Consider the following 20011-nt stretch of genomic DNA (forward strand, 5'->3'; position numbering starts at 1 on the left):
TGTGGGTCTTGTCTATATGAGACATTTGTAGTGGTTTAACTAATTATATGATATTAAACCTGTGTACTTAAACCAGTGCAAAAGGTTCTGTGGATATGCTTATTTCAGTTTAGTTTGTCACTTAAGAATCTGTTTAAATGGAGATAAACATTTCTTAAACTGCATTAAGATTGTTCATGCGGGTTTGCGCTGGTTTAACTAAATCAGTTCAAAAGCTGATTTGAGTAAAACTGGATGGAGCAGCTTGCCTGTGTAGACATGGCACAAGTTGTATTCTCTCCTAAAAGTTGTTTCAAGACTCCAAAAAGCTGTATAACTCAACATGGCATATTGACTCAGTCTTTGAAAAGTTGCTACAGTGAATCAAAACAATAGCAAATAAAACACTTTTTAAACTTAAAGACCTCTATGAAGATTTTGGTTTAATGCTCTGTTTGGCCTTGTTAGCGGTCTCCGTTGTGCACGGGCCAGTGTTTAGTATTACTATAGCTCTTTTTTAAAAAGCTTTTCTCACAACAGGATATCCAAATCACTGATGTCTGAGGAAAGCTGGCTCTAGATTCAGCTTTCTTTCTGCATGCTGTTATAAAATTAACCTTTGACTTCACTCCATCCCCAAATATGTAAACCTTAGGACACTACCACAGCAAATAAGCAGCTGGTGGATAGTTTTAAAGAACTTTAAGCTTTCGTATAATCAACTTCAGTTTCTAGTACTTATCACCGAAACAGAACTTTGTTAATGTGAATCTAATAAAAGCTATTTTCCTGAGTCTGCAGAAAACTTGAATTGAAATAAAGACTGAGAATGGTGAAAGATATTAATCTTAATAGGGTGTCAACTCTGAAATCTAATGATCACATTTATATTAGGGCGGCTGATTAATTGCAGTTAACTCATGTGATTAACTCAGTAATTAATCATGATTAATCAGTTTTAATCACACTGTTAAACAATAGAATACCAATTGAAATTTATTAAATATTTTGGATGTTTTCTACATTTAATATATCTGTCTTATTCTGTGTTGTAATTGAAATCAAAGTGTAAATTTTTGTTTACAAATATTTGCACTATAAAAATGATAACCAAAAGATAGTATTTCAGTTCTTCATACAAGTATTGTAGTGCAATCTCTGCTGTGAAAGTGTCACTTACAAATGTAGATTTTTTTTGTTACATAACTGCCCTCAAACAAAACAATGTAAAACTTCAGAGCCTAAAAATCCACTCAGTCCTACTTCTTGTTCAGCCAATTGCTAAGACAAACAAGTTTGTTTACATTTACTGGAGATAATGCCGCCCTCTTATTATTTACAATGTTACCGGAAAGTGAGAAAAGGCATTTGCATGGCACTTTTGTAGCCAGCATTGCAAGGTATTTACGTGCCAGATATGCTAGGCATTCGTAGGCCCCTTCATGCTTCGGCCACCATTCCAGAGGACATGCTTCCATGCTGATGATGCTTGTTAAAAAAAAACAGTGTTAATTAAATTTGTGACTGAACTCCTTGTGGGAGAATTATATGTCTCCTGCTCTGTTTTACCCACATTCTGCCATATATTTAATGTTATAGCAGTCTCAGATGATGACCCAGCACGTTACTCATTTTAAGAACACTTTCACAGCATATTTGACAAAACACAAAGAAGGTACCAATGTGAGATTTCTGATGATAGCTACAACACTTGACCCAAGGTTTAAGAATCTGAAGTGCCTTCCAGAATTTGGGAGGGACTGCTTTCAGAAGTCTTAAAAGAGCAACACTCCGATGCAGAAACTACAAAACCCGAACCACCAAAAAAGATCAACCTTCTGCTGGTGGCATCTGACTCAGATGATGAAAATGAACATGCGTCAGTCTGCACTGCTTTGGATTGTTATCAAGCAGTACCAGTCATCAGAATGGACGCATGTCCCCTGCAATGGTGGTTGAAGCATGAAGGGACATATGAATCTTCAGCACATCTGGCACGTAAATATCTTGCGATGCCGGCTACAACAATGCCATGAGAATGCATCAAGTGACATTGTAAAGAAGAATCGGGCAGCATTATCTCCTGCAACTGTAAACAAACTTACCCATTTGTCTGGGCGATTGGCTGAACAAGAAGTAGTACTGAGTGTACTTGCAGGCTCTAAAATTTTACTTTGTTTTATTTTTGAATGCAGGGGTTTTTTTGTACATAATTCTACCTTTATAAGTTCAACTTTCATGATAAAGAGTTTGCACTACAGTACTTGTATTAGGTGAATTGAAAAATACAATTGTGTTTTTATAGGCCGGATACTTGTAATCAAAAATAATAAAGTGATCACTGTACACTTTGTATTCAGTCTTGTAATTGAAATCAGTATATTTGAAAATGTATAAAACATCAAAAAAATTAAATAAATGGTATTCTATTATTGTTTAACATTGTTATGAATCCAGATTAATTTAATCATGTGATTAATTTTTTTAATCACTTGACAGCCCTAATTTAAACATTAACCCATTTGATTGTTTTACTGCCGTTTGTGTTTGTAGAAACATTCAGTTAATTATCTGGTCCAGTTGGATATTCCAGTAGTTCTCTAATTTTGTCATCCTGGGGACAAGCTTACAAGAGAGATCCTCCAACCCACATCAACCCATTAATTTGCCATTGCTTTATAAGTGTTTAATTTTGAGGATCAGGAAAGGCACCCCACTCTGTTGGTGGTGAGCGTTGCTGTAGTCCAATTTTATGAAAGGATGTTCCACAGGAGTCCAGTTACAGGTTTTAAATAATAGGGATGAGAGGGTAGCTTAGTGGCCTAAACATCAGATTAATTTTTCTAGACCAATACCTGTACCATCTGCAGGTTCAAATTCTTACAGGCAAATTTCACAACACTCACTCATTTACCCTTGAGTGATGCCCTGCCTTCCCCCTCCCATCCTGCAGCACAGCTGATATCTCATTCCTGTTGAAGTGCAAGGGGTGAACAGGATTTCCCCGGCTGTTCTTTCTGTGGCCACTGTGTGGTGGCAGCAAATCCCAGTACTGCATTTCCGATTGCTGTACCCAGTGCCCTGTGTCCTGCTGCACAATGTAGGAGGGAGTCAGCACTGTCTCATTTAGCCATCTCCCAGCAGTGGAAGTATTAAGAGATTGAGGGTGGGGAGGAGAGAGGAAGGAAGTGTGGGGAGAAAGAATGAAAACAAGACTGACGGGGGAGTAGGAACAGACAAATAATATGCAGGAAGAGAGAAAATAGACTCATTATTGCCAACCCTGAGAGTTTAAGAGTTATAAATTACTGGCTGAAAGCATGAGATTATGTAGAAATGTAGAAAAGAGTCTACATTCAAAATTTACACTAAAGTTTAATTGGCTGTGTTTCTTGGTCTTCTGCATTTTTTTAACCTTAAGGAGGTAGCCCCTTAGCCCCAATTTGGGTGCAATCATTTCAAGCTGAAATTTCAGTATGCATATGCAGAAATGTGATTCCCCACCACACCTCAGGCAGGCACGGGAGCTTCCATTTACCTACTCTAATCCCACAGATTGGACAGCTGCAGTTCTGTCACTGTCCATCCCCTTCCCATAGTACTGGTCTGTCTCCCTCACAGCTCCTTCCCTTAATCTCCCGTCTCTCTCCTCAGCCTCCTGGCCCCATCTTCCTTTCTGCTCCTCACAAATTCCTGCTTCTTGTGTGTAACTGTCTGGCAACATCTTATGTATTTGCAGTTTCCAGCTATACTAGTAATGTTGAGATGACTGTCTGTTTTAGGGGGTGTGCCCCCTAGTTGCTCCAGCTTTAAAATGAAATGAACTTTGAAAGAAAATCATCACCAACATTAACGCAAACTGAAATTTTGGCTATTTGTTTAGATTTCAGTGGGGAGTGACAAGGAGTGTACTGCTAAAATCTGTTGTCAGTTTTGATCTCTGAATCGGGTCCCTGTAAGAACTTGCTTGAAAATCTTTCTGCTGAATATTTCTACTGAATGTATTGGGACTGTGTGCAGAAGATCTGTTTGCTAGAAAAAAAGTTACTCAATCTTTCAGTTTTCAAAATGCATGAGAACGTTAGCATAGCTCATTACTGCCGTTCATTGCATTTCTCTAGTAGGATAACTGGTGGTGATGGAAGATTAAATGAACTATTGTTGACATACAGTAAATGTAACAAAACATGCCAAAACCTCTTCTCAGTTCTGATACACTGTATCTGTATTTGTAGAAAGTGCTACTAGAAATAATTAGAGATCTTTAATTGGACTTCTCCGTGTGGGTACAGGGAAAATAAAATAAATTACATAAAAGCAGCCTTATAAACAACTGTTACCGGCAGCACAATCCATAAATAATCCTATTTTGGAATATATCCAAAACAAGAGCAGAAGGGGAAAGGTATTGTTGGATGGAATAGTGAAATGGGATGGAATTTTTCACCTTGGGGATTATTTGCTGAGAGTAGCGGATGTCCTTCCATTAAGCTAAAACATAACATATTTAAACATCCTTTTACCTGCACATAAAAACACCTTATTTCAAGGTCGTGGGTCATTTAAATGTCATCTTTGAACTACTTTTGGCAGAGAGGGGGCTTTTAGAAAGACTTATACCAGGGGTTCTCAAACTTCATTGCACTGCGACCCCCATCTGACAACAAAAATTACTACATGACCCCAGGAGCGGGGACTAAAGCCCAAGCCCTGCCGCTCCAGGCAGCGGAGCCGGAGCCAAAGCCCAAGCCTCACCGGCCAGGGCTAAAGCCCCCAGGCTGTGGCTTCGGCCTCAGATCCCATCAAGTCTAACGCCAGCCCTGGCAACCCCATTACAATGCGGTCCTGACCCACAGTTTGAGAACTGCTGCCTAATACTATGGTCAAGTATGATTATTTTTATGGAAAAAATAGCGAAGTAGTCATTACCAGGGAGCCCAGAAATGCTATTGGAAGTGGAAACAGCTCCAAATGGGTGAGTAATTTGAGCTACCAAATAAACTAGACATATTTGGAAGACAATATACAAAACATTATGTAAGCATAAATATTATAATTCTGAAAGAAGGAGACCCTAACCAAAATCGTGGAAGGGTTGAATGAAAGCAAATGGCAAACCAGATGTTTTTGTTTAATGCTTCTGAGCGAAAGTTAGTGAAAGTGAAACAGGCAGTGTGAGAAGTGGGAGTTGAGAGGTATGTGGGGATGATCAGAATGTAGGACAAAGTAAAGGAAAGAGAAACAGGATGTGTGTGCAGGAGGTAGAAATTGAAGAAGGAAAGAGGAAGCTGTGGATGGGTGAATTTAGGGAATGGGTTGGTGTGATCAAGGGAATGATGAATAAGGAATTTGGGCGCTCACTTGATCTCTTTTGGCAGAAGTAGTTGATTAGGCCCCTGATCCTTCATTCCCCGTTGATTGTCCAGGCCAAAGACAGCAGAAATGTGCTCTGACAGAGGTTCCCATGTGTAATGCTGCTATATCTGGTAGCTCACTGCTTATATACAGAATGAGAGAAAATGTCGTAATGAATTGTTGGTCACATATCACTGCATCATAACAGAGTACAAGATGAGCCTGGGAAAGGATAAGTGGTGAAATCCAACAGTTTCTACAACTTATAGGTTAATAAACCTTTTGGGGGATTCTGATTGAGCACATTCCTTTTACCAGCCTTTTATACTCATGTTCAAAATGCTTTATTTACATTGTAGATTTTTAGGTGTAGCCTTAGATTGTTCTAGCTTTTCTCCCCAATCACAGGGGGCATAATCAGAGGCAGCCTCTAATGGCTCTTCACCAGTGAAGAGCATTTTAGGGTGGCTTCTGAACAATGAACCTATTTCCCTTACCCTGCCAGCATCATCAAAATAGCATAAAAAGGACACAGTTGTTCTTAAATATCCTTGTAGGTCACCATTAAGCAGTTTATTAATGCTGTAGTATGACAGGCCTTCTATAGGCTGATTCCCCCCCGCCCCAAACCCTCTCTCTGTTCCCCTCTCGATCACATTGAACAGCACCACCATTTTCCCTGTTGCTCATATACATATTCTTGGCTTTATTTTTTGACTTTCCTTTGATCCAGGCTGCATCTAAATTTGCTGCATCTTCCTACACATCATCTCCAGGAGTGAAATCCTGGTCCTGCTGAAGTCAATGGCAAAACCCCCATCAACTTCAGTAGGGCCAAGATTTCACCCCAAGATTCAATCTTTCCTCACTGCCCACACTGCCAAAACTCTTGTCTAAGGCCATATCATCTTGTGTCTTGAATACAGCAGTCTCTCCTCTCTGGCCTCCCGGAAGTGTATTCAAAATACAGCTGCTAAAATAATTTTCCTGGCATGTTGCTGTGATTGTCAACCTGCTTTTTTAACTCTCTCCTTTGGCTGTTTATCTTCGAACATGTCAAGTACAAACTTCTTGTCTGCATTGTCAAAGTTCTTCACATTTTAGCCCCACCATACCTATCTGCTCTATTACGTTACTGCAGTGGCTCTCAACCTTTCCAGACTACTGTACCCCTTCCAGGAGTCAGATTTGTCTTACATCCCCAAGTTTCACCTCACTTAAAAACTACTTGCTTACAAAATCAGACATAAAAATACAAAAATGTTAGTACACTGACTGAAAAATTGTTTGCTTTCTCATTTTTACAATTATAAAATAAATCAATTGGAATATAAATATTGTATTTACATTTCAATGTATAATATATAGAGCAGTATAAACAAATCCTTGTATGAAATTTTAGTTTGTTCTGACTTTGGTAGTGCTTTTTATTTAGCCTGTTAGAATACTAAACAAATATCTAGATGAGTTGACATACTCCCAGAAGATCTCCCCGTACCTCCAGGGAGAACAGCTGCCTTACACTCTGCCAGCCTCAATTGCCTGCTTATGGGCACTTATCATATACTTTCCCTAATTCAGCCCCTTACAAAGGAGGACGAAACTCCCAGTCCAAATCTGTCAAGCTACCAAGTGATCTTCCTTCAAGTCCCTCCTTAAATCTCAGCTTAAATCTTCGGTAATGCATACAGAAAACTGCAATCTGGTAAGTGCTAAGCAGGTAGTGAGTTGTGTTTAGTACAGTTCACTGCAAATTGTATACACAGCTAGTCTATGCTAAAACAGCATATGTCATAAATATAAAGGGAAGGGTAACCACCTTTCTGTACACAGTGCTATAAAATCCCTCCTGGCCAGAGGCAAAACCCTTTCACCTGTAAAGGGTTAAGAAGCTAAGGGAACCTAGCTGGCACCTGACCCAAAATGACCAATGGGAGGACAAGATACTTTCAAATCTGGAGTGGGGGGAACAAAGGGTTGGTCTGTCTGTGTGATGCTTTTGCCAGGAACAGATCAGGAATGCAGCCTTACAACTCCTGTGAAGTTAGTAAGTAATCTAGCTAAAAATGCTTTAAATTTCCTTTTGTTTAATGGTTGGTAAAATAAGCTGTGCTGGATGGAATGTATATTCCTGTTTTTGTGTCTTTTTGTAACTTAAGGTTTTGCCTAGAGGGATTCTCTATGTTTTAAATCTGATTACTCTGTAAGGTATTTACCATCCTGATTTTACAGAGGTAATTCTTTTACCTTTTCTTTAATTAAAATTCTTCTTTTAAGAACCTGATAGATTTTTCATTGTTCTCAAGTTCCAAGGGTTTGGGTCTGTGTTCACCTGTACAAATTGGTGATGATTATTATCAAGCCTTCCCCAGGAAAGGGGGTGGAGGGCTTGGGGGGATATTTTGGGGGAAGACGTCTCCAAGTGGGTTCTTTCCCTGTTCTTTGTTTAACACGCTTGGTGGTGGCAGCATAGGGTTCAAGGATGAGGCAAAGTTTGTACCTTGGGGAAGTTTTTAACCTAAGCTGGTAAGAATAAGCTTAGGGGGTCTTTCATGCAGGTCCCCACATCTGTAGCCTAAAGTTCAGAGTGGGGAAGGAACCTTGACAGCATAGTATTTGTTAGCCCATCTTTTCTCTTCCTGCTTGCCCCTCTTACTTGTTTGTTTAATTTACCTGTTATGTCTTGCTTTTTTAAGTTGTAAGCTCTTTGAGGCAGGGTCTATGACTTATATACCATACGTTGCTGGAAAACAAAGCCCCCACCTGGTGGTACCACAATATAAATTATTAATATTAAAAGATCCTCTTCATAGGTGTGAATTTCACCCTAGCTACAGGATGTAAGGAACGAATCAATTAATTGCTGTGATATATCTTGATTTTAGTAAGGCTTTTGACAGAGTCATGCATGACATTCTCATAAACTAGAAAAATGTGGTCTAGATAAAATTACTACAAGGTGGATGCAAAACTGGTTGAACAACGTGTGATGTGGTGCAACTCAACACTGCGACACCTGCTCCTTGCTGTCCTGGGGTTCAACTCTGCTAGCCAGTGCTCCCTCTTCCGGTGGTGTCTCACCATCGTCACTCCCAGGACCACAGCATCCTCTTCATGGAATAGCCCTCCAGCTGTGCCACACGCTGTGCTCCCCCTTCCGGGGGACCTGCAGTCATCTGTCCAGCCACTTCCCTCAGTGGCAGCTGCAGCTCAATGTCTGGCCAATGCCTCAGTGGCAAGCGGTGGAGGGGAACGGATCCAGGCCCACCCACTACTCTGGGTGCTGGCCCAGGGACCCTGTAGATGGCCACCCTGCTGCATCCCCTCCAGCTCCTCAGCAGATCTCCCTGACCTACTTCCCCATGGCCCCAGCACCTTCTGTGCCTTTGCCTCAGCGCCTCAGCCTGCAGATCCCTGCAGCCCACCAGGAGCTGCCTTTTGCTCCCTCGGTCTCTGCCTGCAGCACTGCTCTGTCCAGGGTTCTTGCTGCCTTCAGCCTATAAGGCAGCCAGTCCTCCTCCCTCTTCAAGCTCTAGGGAGTGACTGAAGGTGCTTTGTCCTGCAGCTCTTCTTATATGGGCCTGCTGGGCTGTGATGGCTGCTCCTCTCAGCCCTTCTCTGGTTGGCTGCCTCCTGCGCAGCTTCCCAAGGGCTCTATTAACCCTTTGGAGCCCAATGTGGGCAGGCGCCCCATCACATACCCTCCCCCTTAAGACCGACTTCCCTGGTGGGGGGAGGTTACCTCCCCTGCTTCCCCTGCAGCTGTGCTCCCAGGGTGTCCATCTCCTATCTGAGGTTCTCTATTAGGAGGAGCAACTTGTCATTCTCCTCCCTGGTGTCCCTAAATTTCTCTATGTGCACCTCTGCACTGTCTTGTACAAGGCCAGCTCGGTGGCTTTCAGCCTCTCCCATAGCCCTGGCTCTTGCTCTGCTGGCTCTCCCAGTACCCCTTCTCCCAGGGTCTGAGTTCCCAGCTCCCTTCGATTGGTCTCTGTATAAGTCCCCACATCCTTCAGCTGGATGTCTAAGGGACTTATCCTTCTCTTCCGTTTCTCCTTTCTCTCCTGCCTGGCCTCTTTGGCCTTCTCCACCATCTTGGTGCACTCCCTCTGGGTATCTGGCATCTCCTTCTGTTCCTTTCTATCTCCTTTTCCCTTCTGCTGGCTTGGGTCCCCTTTCTCATCCCCAATCGGGATGCTGCCCTTCCCTGGGCTCCTGTTCTGTCTGTGAGGGCACTGCCTCTTCACATGCCTTGATTCTCCACAGGTGAAACAAGCATCCCCCCTTCCTTTTCTCTTCACAGGTCGGGGACCTTAGGGTTTCCCTGCTCTCTTTCTTTTGGGGATAGACTTCTCCTCTTCCCGATAGGGGCACACGCTATTCAAGTGTCCCCTCTACCCACAGACATAACGCTGCCCTTCTTGGCCTCCTGGCCTGACCCTGGAACCTGTCTTCTTGCTCCAGGCTCTCTGGCCCCTGATCACCTCCTGGAGGGTCTTGAGCAGATAACGCTGCTCTTCTGCTAGTTGCCTCAGGCATTCCTGCAAGTATCCCATTGTTGCTGCTGGTTCTCCAGGATCTGCCTCACCAGGGCCTGAATCCCTCTTGGTTACTCTTCAACCCCCTTCATTGGAAGCGGCAACTTTGAGGTCCAGCCTGGGAAGGTGCACCTGCCTTCTGCCAAAAAGGCCTCCGTACATGGCAGCTCCATAGTTCCTTTACCCCCCAAGTATCCCTTAAATAGTCTTTCAAACTCCCCTTCTAACAGGGGCAGCTGTCAAACAGTCTCTGAGTCTCTCACTCAGTCCCCTTCCCTCAGGAGCGACTGAATGCCTACATTCGCCACCACATGTGATGTGGTTTGACTCACCACTGTGGCGCCCCTGCTGGCTGTCCTGGGGATCGCATCTGCTAGTCGGTGTGCCCTCTTCTGGTGGCATCTCACCACTGTCACTTCTGATCCAGGGACCCATGTCACTCACAGGATTGTGGCATCCCCTTCATGACACAGCCCTCCGGCTGTGCCGCACTCTATGCCCCCCCCTGTGATTTTTAAGAACAGGATAGATATGTCATGAATGGTCCTGCCTCAGCATGGGGGATGGACTCAATGATACTTTGGGGTCTCTTAAAGCCCTACATTTTTATGATTCTGTGATTTCCCACAAAAGAGAAGATGTGGGAATCTTGGGCTGAAATCAATACTTTCCAGTAATAACTAAATGGAATAATGCAAATTCATATTTTCTTGTTATTTGAAGAGCAAAAATCAAATGATCATGTGGCTCTTGGTCCGCACACTATATGCACCATGGCTTTGTGTCTCACTTAGTCAGTTTCACCACAGGCTGTATTGAAGGAAAGTACAGCCAGACAGACTCAAGGAGAGAGAAAAATTATCTGGAAAATTGGTCTTTTAGCCATTGTGTGTGTTCACTCATCAAAAATACTCAATAGTGGGGACTGCCTGAATAAAGAGTGCAGTGTCAGGCTTAGCATTCCTGCAAATGCTGCTGTTAACAGAAACTTTAATTTTCTCCTGAACCTTTCAACTGTGGTATTCATTTCTTTTTCTATCAGAGAAATAGTCTGTTAAAACAAATTTCTTAATACCCCACTGTAAGGAGCTGCTGTATAGTGAGAACAGACCCGAGAGGTCAGTGGGAGCAGGATCATGCTTTATATTACGATTACAAAAGCATATGGATGGGAAAGAAGTTCTATGCATAATGTACCCTTCTGAATAAAATATGCTGAAAATGCATATCAGTCATGATGTTGGTTTAATGTCTTGGTTTGTAGATGGGGGAAGCATATTAGGTAAATAAAATTATGTATTCAGTTCCTATTTCTGTCTTTTGCACCATTTTCACTTTCCTTTTGCAGGTGACCTTGAAAATAGTCTTTTCTAAAATATTTCTGTAATTGTAAGCATGGATATCTGTTGAGAAGTTTCATTAGTTTGACTTCTGCTGTTCCTACAGGGCTTCAGGAATATGTAGAGGCAGTGTCTTTCCAATATTTCATCAAAACACGATCATTAATTAGTGTTAAGGAGATCAACAAACAGCTAATATTTACAATGGAAGACAAAGAAGAAGAAACAAACACGGTAAGAATTGTTTTGTTCACATGTGATGAGCTAGATTTATCCACTTTTATTTGCAAAGAAACCTTCTCATACTTAGTGTTTCTAATATATTTATCATATATTTTAACAGCTTCTGATGATCATTCCAATTTTTTATTTATAGGAAGCAAGCTCTTCATAAATACATAGTTGTGATTTCCTTGGTAATACGACATGCTAGGGAAATGTATTGGTGCCATAATAAAAATCAGTCAAACTGCAGAGGCCTTCAGCCTACAGCTGGTTAGAGATGGTTAGTGCTGACAACATAATGGACTAACGAGGTTTTAAAGTTACAGAATACTGGCATGTGATCAAGTAAGTCCAGTTACTGGTTTAACATTTGGCCGAACCATGCTTTTCATGGATAGTAGAAAAAACCTAGATCTGTGGCATGTGCCTTTTATTCATGGACCAGGCTGAGCCATTTTCACTGGGAAAAAGGGGCAGTATATTAGCATACCATTCGATAATTCTGGAGGAACTTTTCTAAATTTTGTAATGCATATTGCCTATATGATTATATCCAATAGGCACTCAGATATCATACTGATAGGGGTAGCATAAGAACCTAAATAGAAGAAGCGAATGAATGTAAGGGGTACCGTAACTTCAACTGATTGAGTCCCATTGCTCAACAATGAGCTAATTACAGGAGCCAACTGCAGAGAGTGATAAGAGGAAGGGTGTTGTCCTGTGTCACAGTTTTATCAACTTGCAGTTTTTTCACTATAATCAGTTAGTATTAAAATGCACGTTCTCTGTCCTAGCAAGGTCATGGATAACTCTCTTAAAATTAATCTTGAACTTCCCCCAGGGAACAGACTTGCTTTCCTTCCTTTCCTATGCCTAATACAGCATCTTCCATTTCTTGCCCTTCCTCGCTCCCCTACCCATCCTTAAATAGAACATTTTGTGTATGGCCAAAGTACATCCTGGCCATCTTTCTTACGCAGCCTTTGGATGAACATTCTGTTTTTAAAATTTATATTCGGATGTAAAGTGGATCAATGTGGGGAATGCTTAATGTCACTTTAATTGCTATTCTAATGAGACATTTGCAGTCTTGAAAGAGAAAAATCTCAAATGACTCTGTATGAAGATGTATGTAGCTGTCCACATTGGATGGTCATACCGGTGGTCATCAGCATCAGTTATTTGGAAACCAAAGAAACAGCTGCAATTCCTCCCCAAAATTTTTGAAAAAAGAATAAAGTCTTAAGCATGCTATGATGCGATATTAGCATTGCCTCCAGAAAGTGACTGAACAGGTTTGTTCTGAGATGAAAGTTTGTTGGTCAAAGGAAATGATCATTACTAGACTATAAAAGCTAAACTCTGATGTCTACAGCCAGCTGTGAAACAAGGCTTATAGTATTATTTTTTTTCTTTTGGCACCTTAGAGACTAACCAATTTATTTGAGCATGAGCTTTCGTGAGCTACAGCTCACTTCATCGGATGCATACCGTGGAAACTGCAGAAGACATTATATACACACAGAGAGCATGAAACAATACCTCCTCCCGCCCCACTGTCCTGCTGGTAATAGCTTATCTAAAGTGATCATCAAGTTGGGCCATTTCCAGCACAAATCCAGGTTTTCTCACCCCCCCCCCCCGCCAAACTCACTCTCCTGCTGGTAATAGCCCATCCAAAGTGACCACTCTCTTCACAATGTGTATGATAATCAAGGTGGGCCATTTCCTGCACAAATCCAGGTTCTCTCACTCCCTCACCCCCCTCCAAAAACCACACACACAAACTCACTCTCCTGCTGGTAATAGCTTATCCAAAGTGACCACTCTTTTCACAATGTGTATGATAATCAAGGTGGGCCATTTCCAGCACAAATCCAGGTTTTCTCACCCCCAGACACACACAAACTCACTCTCCTGCTGGTAATAGCTTATCTAAAGTGATCATCAAGTTGGGCCATTTCCAGCACAAATAAAGATAATAAATAAAGACTAATAAAGATAATCTAATAAAGACCCACTAAATTGGCTTCAGAGCACTTTCGGGTTGACCCCGGTACTCCAGTTCCCAGAGAAGATTAAGGTAAGTCGACAGGAGAGCATCTCCCGTTGACGCAGTGCATTTATTCATGTAGCTGGAGTAGTGTAACTTAGGTTGACTTACCCCCATAGTGAAGACAAGCCCTAAGAGTGGTCATAGAAATTAAACAGTATAACAGGTCGCTGCGTATATTTAGGACAAGAAAAGGTTTTATGGGATCCTGAAAATTAAGGAGTGTATTGTTGTGTAACTCCCCAGGAAGAGCTCCAGAGCAAAGTAATAGGTATGTATTGTGTTACGAATATACTAGTGAAAATGGTCAGTGCCATTTAGAGGTGTCCCTTATGCCACTGCTAGTTGAGCAATTGTAGAGAAACTGGAACCACTGTTAGCAGATCCAAAGTACTCTTGTAACGTCAACTGGACACAAAGAGATTCAGTGTTGCAGTCAGGTTGTTCAGAATTGAGAAATAAATAAATCCCTTCCCACTGGCACTGTAGGCATGCTACACTCTTCCCCTAGCTGCAGGAAGAGAAACCTCTGTCACCACCTGAGCCCGTGGCTCCCTCTGTGACTGTAGTGCCTACCATTATGGATCCTGTTGCCCTTGCCTTCCATCTCCAATGTCTGTTTGTGTGAGAGAGAGAGTTTCAGAATGTCTCTCTGTGTTTCCCGCTCTTTTCAGCTCATCTTTCAAAAGCCGCAAAGGAAAAAAGTCTCAGCCATTATGTTACTTTAGTTTCCAGATGAAAGTGTATTTTGCATTTTGTACATACCTCTGCCCAAAATTGTTGCTGAAATTTCATGGCGACAGTGATGCTTCAGCAGCCCAAAATGCCAAAAATGTTTGAGAAATTTCCTGGAAAAATGTTTGCCACTTTAACACAACATTACTAAGTCCTAATTGTATTCAGAAGTCTGTGTGTTGAGTAAGGTGCAAGTATCTTCATCGATAAATATTCTTTCTCCTGAAAGAAATGCTGTAAATGTAATATGTGGTGTCTTTAGATTGCTAGCCTTTTGAGTTGAACACTCAAGCAAGCAGCTGCATAACATTTCCAGGCAGCTGGAATTCAACTCTAGGTATAATATTAAGCAAATGTCTCTAGAGAAGAGCAAACATCTTGAAGACAGATGTTCAAGGGCTGCCGTCCCTGAGCAATTTGAAACCATGATGTCTTAACATTTTAATACATTTCAGAATGGTCAGGCTTCAAATACTACCACTAACTGCAGCAAGTGTTTTGTCCTGTTTGAAGTGTTGATAAGGGAGACTGGGAATTCTACATGGAAGAGCACAGCACCAGTTCTGCTGCTGCAGATAACTCATGAAAAATCATTTTATTTAGAAGAAATTATGTTGTAAATCATGCTTTTCATAGTTCTCTTCTTATATTCCTTACTACTAAGGATATTTGCAAGGAAATGAGATCTTTATTTGAGTTCATCTGCTCTTGCTGAAGGCAGAACCCTCTGTGACCTACTCGCGTTCACAACAAATTGTGATGTCAGAAATACAGGGTTTATGACTTCATGTGGAGAAAAAGTAGCAGCAGCAGATGAACTCTTAAGAACAAAAAATCAGTTTTTCATATACCCTGGATGTCTTGGAGATATAGAATGTGGGAAGAGATATACAGAAATTATATGATTTAGGAGCAGAATCGCTTCTTGATAAAACATTATTTCAAGTACTCCATGAGGTATTGGTTACTTTTAATAAGATTCTAGAATAATAGATCTGGAGAAAATTCCAGAGCAACACATCCATTTATTCTTGAGTCCTGGTTTTCATGGTAACTACATTTTGAAATATTGGATTGTATTACAAAATGGTAGGATTTATTTTTCCTAACCCTGGCTCTTACACTGACTTCTGCACTAGCATTGGGCAGGTCAGTTAGGGCCAGATTTTTAAACCTGGCGGCCTGAGGTCTGTGCACAAAAATGTAAATGCAAGTAAACATATATGCAGAGACAAATTTGGTAACTGTGTGTACAGATATAGATGGTAGATGTAGGGCCTGGATCTCTGTCTTCAGTGTTTATAAATGTTTGTTTATGCATTTACCACGGTTTTCTCATCTGTGAAGTGTAGAAGATACTTTTGTGCCTTACAGGTGTATATAAGGGTTAATGAATTTATAAAGTGCTGTTGAAGCCTAACCTGCTACTATACAGAAATGCTATATAGTTTAATTTTACTGAATGTTTTTCAATTGTTGTTGGTCTACAGTTATGCCAGTTAAGACAATGTGTGTTTAAACTGGTGCAAACCACCATTTCTTCATTTTTTGATATTCTGTCTTGTGTTTTGTCCTCAGCCCTCCTCCAATCCATACGATAAGCAGCTGTGCACTTGGAGCCTGAAGGTAACACCTGTCGATTACCTGCTGGGTGTGGCTGATCTAACAGGAGAGTTGATGCGGATGTGTATTAACAGTGTTGGAAATGGTGATATAGACACCCCTTTTGAACTGAGCCAGTTTTTACGTCAGATTTATGATGGTTTTTCCTATATTGGCAACACTGGACCCTATGAAGTGTCTAAGAAACTATATACCTTGAAGCAGTCTCTGGCCAAAGTAGAGAACGCTTGCTATACATTAAAAGTGCGGGGTTCTGAAATCCCAAAGCACATGCTGGCTGATGTGTTCTCCACCAAAGCAGAAATGATTGACCGAGAAGAGGGTCTTTCCTAAAACAGTGAGACAATCATGGCCCTGGGATGTACAGTTGGAAGCTTGTTAATATTTGGGTTTGTTTTCAATAGACCCTCATCATGACTTTTATGTAGTGATGTTTTTAGTTTTACTTAGCAGAGCAAGATTATTTGCAAAGGTAACTTGTAACCAAAAAACAAACAAACCCTTAACATAATGTGTAAGTGAACAAATATTTGAATCTCTCCTCTGTGGGAAATCTCCTGTTTTCCTCCCCTCTATGTGCTGTCATAATGGCTAAATGTCAATGCTGCACTCAGTGTTGGTGTCTTTCCGTGAAATGGATTCACTTCAAACTGTCTGGGCCACTGCATCAGCTTCAGTGATCACCTGATGCTCAGAGCAGGTTGTGAATAATTGACTTTTGTGATTCTGCATTACCCACAGATATCTCTTGGGCTCCACACCTTAGTGTAGCCTGTTTCTGTGTACCCCCATGTCAGAATGGGGCGGGGGCAGGCAAAGCCTGGAGAAGCAGTAGCCTCATGTTTTAATCAGAGCAGAACAAACCCAACCTCCCAGCATCTAAACCTACCCTGGTCTTTGATCCAATAGATTATTGGGATCAGATTGTTTTTATAGGCCCATTTCAGCATACTTCTCTGATGCTGGGTCTCCATTGTTTAATTCGTATTTGCTTAACTCGAATGTTTATCTCAATGGAACTGAAATTGAAGCAGAACCAAAGGTACTGTGAACCTGTAGTTTGGCTGACTAATATTTTTGAACATGAAACTGAAATTAAAAGTTTTCTGCTCACTGATAAAACTCATAAAACCTGGTAAATATTGCTATATACTGGCCATTTCAGGGCTCACGGCTTTATTTTAGGTCTGCCTTGTTGCCTTACTGTTTTGGCATCAGTTGGAAAATCCTTTAAAAGATTGAATGCATTGTTTTAAATTTAAAGAATAAAAGCTTTAACTGATGCAGAATCTTAGTTTGCTGAATAGACCTGTTCTTGCACAAGTGCAGAAACCTAGCCAAACAAGTTTATCATGGATAATTCAGCAGTAGGACAGACTTGTTGCTTGATGCTGGTTGCATGCTTGTCACCTCAGAGGATACAGGGTTAAAGACAGTGGGTAGAATTCTGCCCTCCACTATATTTGTGGAACCCCAAGGGACTCCAGTGGAGTTGAACTGGTGTTAGCGAAGAAAGAGTTTGGTCTCGTGTGTTTAACTGAGATGTGACTTATCCCTTTGAAATGTGTTGCCTTGTGTGTCTTAATACTATTATGAAATAGAAATTGCAATAAAAATAAGGCAGACAGGCACATACCCTGCATCTGTTTGGCATTCTTGAGCTCATTGGCAGATAATCTGAATTCTCACTTGTGTCTAGAGTTGTGGAAGCCCCTGGAAAATGTATGTTATGCTGAGGGGAAACAGCAGATAAAATAATATGCTCTTCAAAAAATAAAAAGGTACTCCAGGAAATAGGCGCCTCAAGCACAAATGAAAATACTGCATGTTTTTTATTTCTACTTCCATATGATGTAGTACTGCCAATATTTTTCCTGTTAACATGGTGTGTCCTAGTTAACTTGGGTCATCTGATGTATGACCAGAACAACAGTTACTTACAGTGTTTATCACAGGTTTTCCCATTGTTTCCATGTAAAGCAATATTTGGTGAGTTGAAAAAGGAGTGTTTTTCCAATTGTTTAATACCTTTTTAAGTGCTTTTTTTGAACAATAAAATCATTAAAAAGTTATTGTGAATGAATGATAGTTCTTTTACCTATCAGTCCTATTTGAGAATACTTGACTAGTAATAGTTGAGTGCATTCCATTCTTACAGTTCAGGACTTCAGAGTTCAGGACTTCAGAGTTCAGAGGTCTGACTCATTCCCCATACTTGTACCTCATGATTGGCATTCACCAATACATGATCTCATCATTGTTTCTCCCCCCATTAATTTTATCCTGCTAATTAAAAAATAATAATGCAGCTATGACTGCACATGGGCCTTCCATGTGCATAGTCAAATGTAGAGCACTTAAAGAAGTTGCCACTCTGATGGCAAGACAAGTTTATTTCTGGGATGAATAGACAACAGTACCAAGTGGCTGTGCCTGTTGTATCTACAGCCTGATTATGCAGGTGTGCTGAACACCTAGAGCTTCAGCTGAAGCTGGTGAGAGTATGGTACTCCATCATTTCAGTAGGATGGAACTTACATCTCTCAGAAAACTTGCAGTAAGATGTACTTGTCTGAAGCAAAACCATGAAGAGAGAACTGCTAGAGGCACCATGAGATGTTAAACGGAAGTCTCTTCTGTCTGTTCTGGGCAGCTATCCGATAGGAATTAAAATGATCATATAGGCAGTGTTTCCCTCTTTCAGTAAAACAGATTCTAAAGCCCAAGCTGCTGCATTTGCCATTGATGAGCACATAATGGCTACCATATTTCACAGAACAGCCACTGCACTAGTACCATCTCTCATTGCTTTTAAAGCATTTGGAAACATTTGAATACAAAAGGAGCAATTCTTCTCTTTGCACAGTCTCTTAAGAACAGTTCCACATTCTGCCTAATATATATTGGGTTTAACAATTTTGAGATTGGAATAAATTTTCAGCATGGCTACAGAAGATATTTAATTTTTGTAAATGACGTCAGGCATGATTTTTAAGCCTCCTAGGGGCTCTCCTGTCCAGCAAATCAAATCCATGAGTAATCATTAGTAGGATCAAAGTGTGTGTGCTATATTAAAGCACCATGACAGACGGGAAATAGCTAATGGCTTGCAAACCTCTTGCTCAAGGAAATATTCCCCCCGCCCCCCCAACAATTAGACTGTAGTTGTTTGAAAAGTGACATCATTTATCAACAAAACAAGCTGCTAAACAAGCAATGGCAGTTTTCCCATTTCTTATCCCATTACTCTGTGGAGCCATTGATATGCTTGGTATTGAGCCAGAACAAGGTGACATCATAGCAGATGTTTCATGAAGGCTGTCTTGCGTGCTAAAATCATCTGCCTTTTAAAAATCCTCTTTCTCAGAGAAGTGAATTTTCTTTTTGGTTCACATTTGTACAGAAACTACGCAGTTGCAATGGGGAAAAGAAACCCATCCATATTCTAGCTTTCCTTAACTGCCAGTGAAGCTATGTAAGAGAACAGCTCCCTGTTGACAGAACATGTAATATTATTTCGACTTGCTGTCTTGATTATTTTGGTTTTGCACAAGGTATACCATAATCACACACATACATTTTAAACTTGGTATCTATACAGTACCCAAAATGTATATAGTGCTTTATGGAATATAGAACAGACATGGCCTTTGCCCCAAGGAGTTTACAATCTGAGATTAGACCAAACAGAGCAAGGAAGATGGCAAGTAGAAGGGAGGAGATGGAGAGGAAGGGAAGATGAGGTTTATATCAAAAGAAAGTAGTTGCTTAGTTTAGTGCTTGCCCGATTCTGAAAAGAAGCTTTAAAGTTTTTCAGCATGAAAAGAATTACAGTAATTGTTCTGTTGCTGGGATGGAGAAGAGAGTCACAAAAGGGGAGAATGAGAGGGTGTTTGTGGGAGGAAAGTGAAGTGGAGTGTAAAGGGAGATGAAGGCAGGAGGACTGTGGGGGAGGGTAGCCAAGGATGAAGATATCAGGGTGAGGTGCAAAATAAGCTAGATACGTCTGGTGACGTGAGGTGAGACCATGGGAGGGTTGTGTGGGTTAGGAGTGACTTGCAGAAAGTTAGACAAATCATTTGAAACCAGACGACTTTGTTAAGAAACAGATTTTTAAGGGATTCAATTGAAAAAAGGTGCTGCAGAAAAGGAAAAGGGTG

The 20011-nt window shown here is 41.1% G+C and overlaps 1 protein-coding gene across 1 annotated transcript in view; it reads left to right on the forward strand.

Annotated features, from left to right (window-relative positions):
* TSNAX (translin associated factor X) overlaps positions 1 to 17923 on the forward strand; it is a 44187-nt gene extending 26264 nt beyond the window's left edge. The window contains exons 5-6 of the mRNA XM_073338082.2: positions 11319 to 11446; positions 15807 to 17923. Of these exons, the coding sequence (XP_073194183.1) occupies positions 11319 to 11446; positions 15807 to 16184 (506 nt within the window). The 3' untranslated portion in view covers positions 16185 to 17923. The remainder of the gene's footprint in view (positions 1 to 11318; positions 11447 to 15806) is intronic.
* Positions 17924 to 20011: the final 2088 nt, after the last annotated feature.

Source organism: Lepidochelys kempii, chromosome 3 (assembly GCF_965140285.1).
Source record: "Lepidochelys kempii isolate rLepKem1 chromosome 3, rLepKem1.hap1, whole genome shotgun sequence".
Classification (NCBI taxonomy): Eukaryota; Metazoa; Chordata; order Testudines; family Cheloniidae; genus Lepidochelys; species Lepidochelys kempii.